This window comes from Gopherus evgoodei, chromosome 17, assembly GCF_007399415.2.
Source record: "Gopherus evgoodei ecotype Sinaloan lineage chromosome 17, rGopEvg1_v1.p, whole genome shotgun sequence".
NCBI classification, from domain to species: Eukaryota; Metazoa; Chordata; order Testudines; family Testudinidae; genus Gopherus; species Gopherus evgoodei.
In genome coordinates this window covers 1,535,762-1,544,941 of record NC_044338.1, presented here as the reverse complement: position 1 = coordinate 1,544,941, position 9,180 = coordinate 1,535,762, and the positions used below count along the sequence as shown (strand labels likewise).

Below are 9,180 nucleotides of genomic sequence, written 5' to 3'. Positions count from 1 at the left end.
TTTCTTTCCATCCATCGCCGGCTCTGTGCTAGGCCTGTCAGTGCTGTTCTGGCTAGGGCAGCCCCATGCTGCACTCTGGAGCTGGGCCTTTTTCAGTGGCGCCCACCCCTCCCCTCCCCTCCATCCCGGTGGTCAGCGGCACTCCTCCCCCCAGGATCTTCCTGCCAGCAGGCGCCCAGGAGAGATCATTGGAGCCCGAGGCTGGTTATGGTCTGTGGGCTGGGGGCCCTGGCCAGGCCCTTTGTCCACAGGGGCTGAGATCCTCGCTGAGGGAGGAGGCTGAGCCATGGAATTCACTCTGGCCAGCATGAGCTGAGTGCCCTCCCAGGTCCTTTCTTGCTGCGGTGCTTGGGCAGCTAGAGGCAGGGCCGGCAGGGTCCCTGTCTGCCCTGGGGCCCTTCTGGCCCTACTTGGCCTGGCTCCTGGATGGTGGGCATAACAGGACAATTTGTCCTGAATAAAGCAGCCAGCGGGTGTGTCCTATAAGGAGGGGCGAACAAGCAAAGGGGCGGGGCTCGCACGGCAATAAGGGGTCATGGGTTATTTGCATCAGGCGGGAGCGGGGCGGGGCTCGCGTGGCAATGAGGGGTCCGTGGGTTATTTGCATCAGGCGGGTAAGGGACGGGACTCGCGTGGCAATGAGGGGTCCGTGGGTTATTTGTATCAGGCGGGTAAGAGACGGGACTCGCGTGGCAATGAGGGGTCCGTGGGTTATTTGCATCAGGCGGGTAAGGGACGGGACTCGCGTGGCAATGAGGGGCCGTGGGTTATTTGCATCAGGCGGGAGCGGGGCGGGGCTCGCACGGCAATGAGGGGTCCGTGGGTTATTTGTATCAGGCGGGAGCGGGGCGGGGCTCGCGTGGCAATGAGGGGCCGTGGGTTATTTGCATTAGGCGGCAGCGGGGCGGGGCTCGCGTGGCAAAGAGGGTCCGTGGGTTATTTGCATTAGGCGGGAGCGGGGCGGGGCTCGCGTGGCAATGAGGGGCCGTGGGTTATTTGCATTAGGCGGCAGCGGGGCGGGGCTCGCGTGGCAATGAGGGTCCGTGGGTTATTTGCATTAGGCGGCAGCGGGGCGGGGCTCGCGTGGCAATGAGGGACCGTGGGTTATTTGCATCAGGCGGGTAAGGGGTGGGGCTCGCGTGGCAATGAGGGGCCGTGGGTTATTTGCATTAGGCGGCAGCGGGGCGGGGCTCGCGTGGCAATGAGGGGCCTGTGGGTTATTTGCATTAGGCGGGAGCGGGGCGGGGCTCGCGTGGCAATGAGGGGCCGTGGGTTATTTGCATTAGGCGGCAGCGGGGCGGGGCTCGCGTGGCAATGAGGGGCCCGTGGGTTATTTGCATCAGGCGGGTAAGGGGTGGGGCTCGCGTGGCAATGAGGGGCCCGTGGGTTATTTGCATCAGGCGGGTAAGGGGTGGGGCTCGCGTGGCAATGAGGGGCCCGTGGGTTATTTGCATCAGGCGGGTAAGGGGTGGGGCTCGCGTGGCAATGAGGGGCCGTGGGTTATTTGCATTAGGCGGGTAAGGGGTGGGACTCGCGTGGCAATGAGGGGCCGTGGGTTATTTGCATTAGGCGGGTAAGGGGCGGGGCTCGCGTGGCAATGAGGGGCCGTGGGTTATTTGCATCAGGCGGGTAAGGGGCGGGGCTCGCGTGGCAATGAGGGGCCGTGGGTTATTTGCATCAGGCGGGTAAGGGGCGGGGCTCGCGTGGCAATGAGGGGCCGTGGGTTATTTGCATCAGGCGGGAGAGGGGTGGGGCTTGCGTGGCAATGAGGGGCCGTGGGTTATTTGCATCAGGCGGGAGAGGGGCGGGGCTCGCGTGGCAATGAGGGGCCGTGGGTTATTTGCATCAGGCGGCAGCGGGGCGGGGCTCGCGTGGCAATAAGGGGCCGTGGGTTATTTGCATTAGGCGGGTAAGGGGTGGGGCTCGCGTGGCAATGAGGGGCCGTGGGTTATTTGCATCAGGCGGGTAAGGGGTGGGGCTCGCGTGGCAATGAGGGGCCGTGGGTTATTTGCATTAGGCGGGTAAGGGGTGGGACTCGCGTGGCAATGAGGGGCCGTGGGTTATTTGCATTAGGCGGGTAAGGGGTGGGGCTCGCGTGGCAATGAGGGGCCATGGGTTATTTGCATCAGGCGGGAGAGGGGTGGGGCTCGCGTGGCGATGAGGGGCCGTGGGTTATTTGCATCAGGCGGGAGAGGGGCGGGGCTCGTGTGGCAATGAGGGGCCGTGGGTTATTTGCATCAGGCGGCAGCGGGGCAGGGCTCGCGTGGCAATGAGGGGCCGTGGGTTATTTGCATTAGGCGGGTAAGGGGTGGGGCTCGCGTGGCAATGAGGGGCCGTGGGTTATTTGCATCAGGCGGGAGAGGGGCGGGGCTCGCGTGGCAATGAGGGCCCGTGGGTTATTTGCATCAGGCGGGTAAGGGGTGGGGCTCGCGTGGCAATGAGGGGCCGTGGGTTATTTGCATTAGGCGGGTAAGGGGTGGGGCTCGCGTGGCAATGAGGGGCCGTGGGTTATTTGCATCAGGCGGGAGCGGGGCGGGGCTCGCGTGGCAATGAGGGCCCGTGGGTTATTTGCATTAGGCGGGTAAGGGGCGGGGCTCGCGTGGCAATGAGGGGCCGTGGGTTATTTGCATTAGGCGGGTAAGGGGTGGGGCTCGCGTGGCAATGAGGGGCCGTGGGTTATTTGCATCAGGCGGGAGCGAGGCGGGGCTCGCGTGGCAATGAGGGCCCGTGGGTTATTTGCATTAGGTGGGTAAGGGGCGGGGCTCGCGTGGCAATGAGGGGCCGTGGGCTATTTGCATTAGGCGGGTGAGGGGTGGGGCTCGCGTGGCAATGAGGGGCCGTGGGTTATTTGCATCAGGCGGGTAAGGGGCAGGGCTCGCGTGGCAATGAGGGGCCGTGGGTTATTTGCATCAGGCGGGTAAGGGGCAGGGCTCGCGTGGCAATGAGGGGCCGTGGGTTATTTGCATTAGGCGGGTAAGGGGTGGGGCTCGCGTGGCAATGAGGGGCCGTGGGTTATTTGCATTAGGCGGGTAAGGGGCGGGGCTCGCGTGGCAATGAGGGGCCGTGGGTTATTTGCATCAGGCGGATAAGGGGTGGGGCTCGCGTGGCAATGAGGGGCCGTGGGTTATTTGCATCAGGCGGGTAAGGGGTGGGGCTCGCGTGGCAATGAGGGGCCGTGGGTTATTTGCATTAGGCGGGTAAGGGGCGGGGCTCGCGTGGCAATGAGGGGCCGTGGGTTATTTGCATCAGGCGGGTAAGGGGCGGGACTCGCGTGGCAATGAGGGCCCGTGGGTTATTTGCATTAAGCGGGTAAGGGGTGGGGCTCGCGTGGCAATGAGGGCCCGTGGGTTATTTGCATTAGGCGGGAGAGGGGCGGGGCTCGCGTGGCTATGAGGGGCCGTGGGTTATTTGCATTAGGCGGGAGAGGGGCGGGGCTCGCGTGGCAATGAGGGGCCGTGGGTTATTTGCATCAGGCGGGAGAGGGGCGGGGCTCGCGTGGCAATGAAGCAGGGACGGGATTCCGCCTGTTTATGTAACCGGCCCGAAGCGGGATTAGCTGGGCCGGGCGCAGCGGCTTCTGCTGCCGGGACGCGATGGGGCCGGGGCTGCCGGAGCCGGGGGCGGCGTAGGAAGGAGACGCGATGGGAGCGGCCAGCAGCGAGCCCGAGCCCCCGCCGGGGCCCCGCAAGGTGCGTGCCGGGGTGGGGGGCTCGGGGTGCCCGCCCAGGTCTCGCTGTGATGCGAGTCCACGGGCCCGTCCCACGCAGCTGTGGCTGCTGTGTCCTGCCCAGAGCTGGCTGCAGCGGGGCCAGGGGCTCATGCTTCTGCTGGCTCTGCAGGGCGGTGGTTTCGCAGCCGAGGTCTCCTGGGTCCGGAGCTGGAAGAGGGTCTTGGCTGGCATTGGGGTGACGGTGTCAGGGCTGGAGCGCAGCTTGGCCACGAGGAGGCGTCTCCAGCAGCAGCGGGGCCCGGGCGAGAAGCTGCCCCGGCTGGGGGAGAAGCTGGTGACGGGGTGGCCAGTCCCGCAGTTCGTCTCGCTCTTCCTCCCGGAGTTCCCCGTCCGGCCCCCCCTGGGCCAGCCACAGCTCCAGGTGCGATGCCCAGCTCCGAGCTGTTGGGGGGTGGCTGGGACAAGCCCTGGCTAGGGCCCATGAGTGTGGATTGGCCTCTTGTGGCCTGCGTGGGCCCTTGGGAGCCCCAGGGCCGAGCCGGAATCGAGGAGCCCAGCAATGCTGGCACAGGATCCCACGTGTAGGAGCGTCGGCAAGCTCCGGTCTCCAGCTGGGACTCAGGCAGCATCTATTCCCCGGCCTCCAGCTCTCCCTTCGGCCCTGGGCAACTACACAGCTTCCCTCTCTGACAACCAGAATGCTGGAGAGACGAAGGCCCCCAGGGTTCACCCTCCGTCCTTTGGGAGCAGAGAGGGAGAGGCTGGGATAGTTCCCCCCATGCCTACTTCAGGGCCCTGTCCGGCCTGGCCAGGAGACACTGCTCTGGCTACTCCCTGGAGCTCGTCCTAGCTGAGTCCCATGCTGCTGTCGCGGGGCCTGGCCCTGCTGGCGGACACAGTCACACTCCACACTCACTGGTTCCTTCCTTTTAGATTCTGGGCTTTGTTGCCAAAGGCTCGTTCGGGACGGTCCTGAAAGTGCTGGACTGTGGGCGGAAGAAGGTCTTTGCTGTGAAGGTGGGTGCCCATCTGACACTGCCCCTCTTGCCCAGGACGCTGCCCTGTTTCCCTGTGCTGACTCACTGGGGCCGTGGCTCTTTCTCTTGTAGGTGGTCCCCAAAGTGGAGGTGCTGCGGCGTGACACCCTGAAGCAGTGCAAGGAGGAGGTCAGCATCCAGGTAGCTGCCGCTCTCCCTGGGGGCATGGGGTGCATAGGAGGGGTAGGGAGATCCCCTCAGGAGGGGTGGCTTAGGGAAGAGACTAGACTCTCGAAGCTGCCCCCTCCAGGGGCCTGGGTAGCTGCCCCGAGTTTGTTCTGTCATCTAGCCTTCCTGGGTCAGAGTCCCAGGCAGGCCGTACCTGGCCACGTGGGCTCAGTGCCCTAGGAGCACCGTCCCTTCCTCGGCACCATACTCCAGCCCCATTGAGGATCTGGGTGTGGCTGGCTCTCCTGAGCCCTCTCCAGAGATGCCATGGGGGTCGGGGCCTGCCCTGGGTGAGGGCTGTATCCCAGGGTGGGTTATGGCGCTTTGGCAAGAGGGACGTCCTGAGCCTTCATGCTTCTCCCCTTCTCCTCCTCCTCCCTGATTTCTCCCCATGGGTGTCCCCATCCCTAGCTCAGATACTCATGAGTCCTGTTTTTCTTTGTCCCCAGAGGCAGGTCAGCCACCCATTTGTTCACTGCTTAGGGGACAGCTGGCAGGGACAGCGGCATCTCTTTATTAGTGAGTCACCATCTGCAACCCGGGGTCTGCCTAGAGTAGCCCCCCGACCCCCACCCCGTGTGCGTTTCCCTCTCCGTGTGTGTGTACATGGCTCTGTGCATCTGACCGACATTAAGTCTCTTGTCCGCCTCAGAGCTCTGGCAGCTGGAGTGCAGCCTGGCTCTGCCGCCCGCAATCCCCTGTGGATTAGGAGCTGCTTTGCAGCTCGCTCTCCTCCCCCTGGCCACCCATGGCTGGGTCATGTGAGCAGGATAAAGGCATTTTCCTCTGGCAGGCCTGGCTCTAGGGTGAGCAGAAGTCCTGATTTTATAGGGACAGTCCTGATTTTTTGGTCTTTTTTTTTTTTTTTTTAATACAGGCTCCTATTACCCGCCACCCCGTCCCGATTTTTCACATTTGCTGTCTGGTCACCCTGCCTGGCTCCCCTGCCCTGGGCTGGCACTGTTCTCTTGGCCCTTGGGCAGTGAAGGGTTCAACAGCAGAGGGAAGCAGGGCTGTGCCCGCTCTATGCCCTGCCTCCCCAGCAGGTGAGGCCCCTTGGAGGCAGGGTCTGCAGAGGGTCTCTAGATGTGATCTGTGGGGAGAGAGAGGGGATCGTATTTGCCTGGAGCCCTGGCTCTCCCCAGCTGGATGGTGTGTCCTGGGCCCCCCTAAGCTGTAATGGCTGTCTGTCTGTCCTGCTCCCTCTGTAGTGTGCACGTACTGCAGCACCGGAGACCTGTACACGCTTTGGGCCTCTTCGGGGCACTTCGCGGAAGCCACCATTCGCCTGTTTGCAGCCGAGCTGGTTCTGGTGCTGGGTGAGTGACCTGCTGAGGGGCACTTGCATAGGAACCTGTGCTTGGGCAGAGAGTCCCTATGGGTTCCCCTGGTGCCGTGTGGCTGATGCTGACAGCACCCTGGGATCTCTGGGCCGTGGGGAAGGGGCTCTGTGTGGGGCAGAGGTGCTAGGTGTGGGCTCTTCCCTGCCTGCCAGGAGCTGATGGTCAGACAGCTTCCCCTGTATTGGGTCAGGCCTATGGTCCTTCTCACCATGCCTGGTGGGGCTCTGATGACCCTCCTCCTTTCTCCCCTTCCAGATTATCTCCATGACCTGGGCATTGTGCACCGAGACGTGAAGGTACGAGTGCCCTGAGAGAGGGGGTCTGACCTGTCCTGCCCCTCGCTCGGGGTGATGGGCTCCACTGCAAGGCTCTAGGCGGCTGCCCTGCTGCCTGGTGTGAGTCAGTGCTGGCTGGCAGGAGCAGGGGGGCAAGTTCCTCTGTGATGGGGGGACCTCCCCTCCCCCCCCCTAGACCCCAAACTCATGTCTGGTGGGGTGGGAGCTGGATTCAGCTGCTCCGATCAGTGGAGGGAGTGGGCAGCTACTCTTTCCCCCCGCACTAGTCTGGGCGAGTGCTGCGCAAGGCCTGATCCAGCCCATTGTGGGCCCTAGGCGGCTCTTAGAGGAGGGACTGGTCTCCTCTCATAGGCAGATGTGTGGGGTGTGAGCTGCAGGGGGGCCTCGCGAGCAGCCTGATGGGAATATGGCCCTTTCCAGGCCCGCGAGGCCAGCTGGTGTGTCCTGGACAGGTGGCCTTGCTTAGCTGAGTACACCCTGGCCAAGGATGTAATGTGACCTCTGATCTTTCTCTCCTTTTCAGATGGAGAACATACTCCTGGATGAACGTGGTACGTGCAGTGCTGCCCCCTCCACGCTAGGCTTGAGCCTCTGTTCCCTGGCTGGGGGAAATGCTGGGCTGGCAGCGTCCGGGGCGGGGGCAGGGTGGGGATGCTGGGCTGGCAGCATCTGTGTACAGGGCTTGGGTAGGGGGACTGTTGGGCTGGCAGCGTCTGGGGTGGGAGGGCATGCTGGGCTGGCAGCGTCTGGGGCGGGGGGGAATGCTGGCTGACTCCATGTGGATAGGGCTCTTGCAGACCAGTGATACAGTGTGTGTCTGTGCACAGGGCACCTAAAGCTGACAGACTTTGGCCTTTCCCGCCACCTGCACCGAGGGGAGCGGGCTTACACCATCTGTGGGACCCTGCAGTACATGGGTAAGACTGGCACAGGCTGCTGCTGGGCAATGGGGCTGAGGTTTGGGCACTGCACAAACCCTGACTCTGCTTTCTCTTGGGATTGACAGCCCCAGAAGTGCTGAGTGGAGGCCCCTACAGCCATTCTGCTGACTGGTGGTCTCTGGGCATCCTGCTCTTTACCCTGGCTACTGGGAAGGTGAAGTGACGGGGCCAGGGGAGATGCTATGGGGTCAGATTCTCTATCACTGGGAGGCGAGGGGTTGGGGCAGTATCCCTATTGGTCTGGGCACACAGCCCTACTCTCCCACGGAGCCACATAGGCGAGTGGGAGGGTCTGGGGGCAGAGGAGACATCTGTGTTCTCTGTCTCGCCCAGATCCCATCTGGATGGGTCCCTGGGCCACCTTTCTCTTTGTTCTAAGGCTGCCTCCACTCGGCAGCACTTCCACCAGCACTACTGGAGTCTGCTGACGGGTTACCTGGTTCCCATCACCTGCACGATGCATTGGAGCCTCCGTCTGGGCCGTGGTCTGGATTGTGGCTCTTGTGCAATAGATTGGGGAAGGGCTTGAGCCCAGAGGGGTGTCTGATGGGTACCTGCAACCAACATGTGATGCTCACGCTGCAGCCTGGCTCCTGCCCTAAGCTGCTCCAGCCTGGACTTTGGGCTGGGCAGAGGCAGTGGTCAATGGGAGGCAGCATCCTCTTCTGTGCCAGCTGCTCCTTGGGACTGCTTCCTTCCGGGGCACTAACAGCCCTCCCCTGTCTCCCCAGTTCCCAGTTCCTCCAGAGCGAGACCACCTGGCCATGCTGGCGAGTGTGAACCGCTGCAGCTACGAGAGCCCAGGCTCCCTGAGCCGGGGGCTGTCCCTCCTGCTCAGTGAGGTAACTCCTTCCAATCCCTGCTGCGCCCCCTTCCCTGGTCCCAGCCCATCTCCTCTCCGGCAGGGCAATGCTGGCTGAGTCTATCCCCTGTACACGCAGCCCATTCTCATGGTCAGGCTCTCCCTCTCCAGCTCCTGTGCCGAAACCCTCTGCGGCGTCTGCGCTACCTCCACCACTTCAAGAGCCACCTCTTCTTCCGGGGTGCGACCTTTGACGCCGAGCTCTTGCAGAAGCACCCGGTGGACGTCGTCGTGGCTGCGCGGCAAGCGGAGGAGGTGGCCCTGGAATCCTCCATGGCCTTTGCAGACTTTGACTGTGACCTTCTGGCCTCTCTGAGCCGCCCCTGGCCTGGCTGAGGCAGAGCTGACCTGCTCCTCTGGCCCTGCTGGAGCCCTGGACACATCTGAGGCTCCATCGTGTTGGCGTTTGCAGCCTGGAGCACCATTCTGTATGCTCAGGAACCCCCTCTGGTGCAACCCTGCAGCCCCGCCCCAGCACCTCCGGGAGGGCAGCCATGGGCTCCCAGCCGCGGCTCTTGCCTGGGCCGGTCGCTAGGAAGTGCCCCCCCTCCAGGCCAGGCTGTGGGCCCTCCCCGTCCTCAGGTTAGACTCAGGCTGGGCCAGGTTCGCCCCCCCGCACGGGACTACGCAATAAATGGCATTTCCAGGGCGCTGCGTGGCCGTGGGTCTGGGGGGATCCAGACCAAACCGCTAGGGGGAGCCCCACACTCTGAGCGCTGGGGATGAATGGTCGGGGGACCCCGCCCACACAACTACGTCAGCCCGGGGGTGGGACACGGCGTCGCCCGCCCCTTACGTAATGACGCACTGGCGGCGGCAGCCAATGGCACTCGCGCGCTCTGTTCAAATGGCGGGTGCGGCGG

General features: G+C 63.7%; 2 protein-coding genes across 3 annotated transcripts in view; both read left to right on the top strand.

Annotated features, from left to right (window-relative positions):
• The first annotated feature begins 3,498 nt into the window (after positions 1-3,498).
• RSKR (ribosomal protein S6 kinase related) lies at positions 3,499-8,779 on the top strand. 2 transcript variants are annotated; one of them, XM_030536569.1, is made up of 12 exons: positions 3,499-3,689; positions 3,840-4,091; positions 4,604-4,687; positions 4,780-4,848; positions 5,325-5,394; positions 6,087-6,194; positions 6,474-6,514; positions 7,038-7,065; positions 7,342-7,431; positions 7,521-7,609; positions 8,187-8,297; positions 8,429-8,779. In XM_030536569.1, the coding sequence occupies exons 1-12, from the start codon at positions 3,642-3,644 to the stop codon at positions 8,651-8,653; spliced, it is 1,215 nt and encodes a 404-aa protein (XP_030392429.1). In that variant the 5' UTR covers positions 3,499-3,641; the 3' UTR covers positions 8,654-8,779. The 2 variants fall into 2 exon arrangements, with proteins under 2 accessions (XP_030392429.1, XP_030392430.1); XM_030536570.1 differs by lacking the exon at positions 3,840-4,091.
• Positions 8,705-9,180, top strand: part of SPAG5 (sperm associated antigen 5) — a gene marked incomplete at its 5' end in the record, with an annotated part of 24,035 nt that continues 23,559 nt past the window's right edge. Inside the window, one exon of the mRNA XM_030537006.1 lies at positions 8,705-8,899. Within this exon, the coding sequence (XP_030392866.1) occupies positions 8,705-8,899 (195 nt within the window). The remainder of the gene's footprint in view (positions 8,900-9,180) is intronic.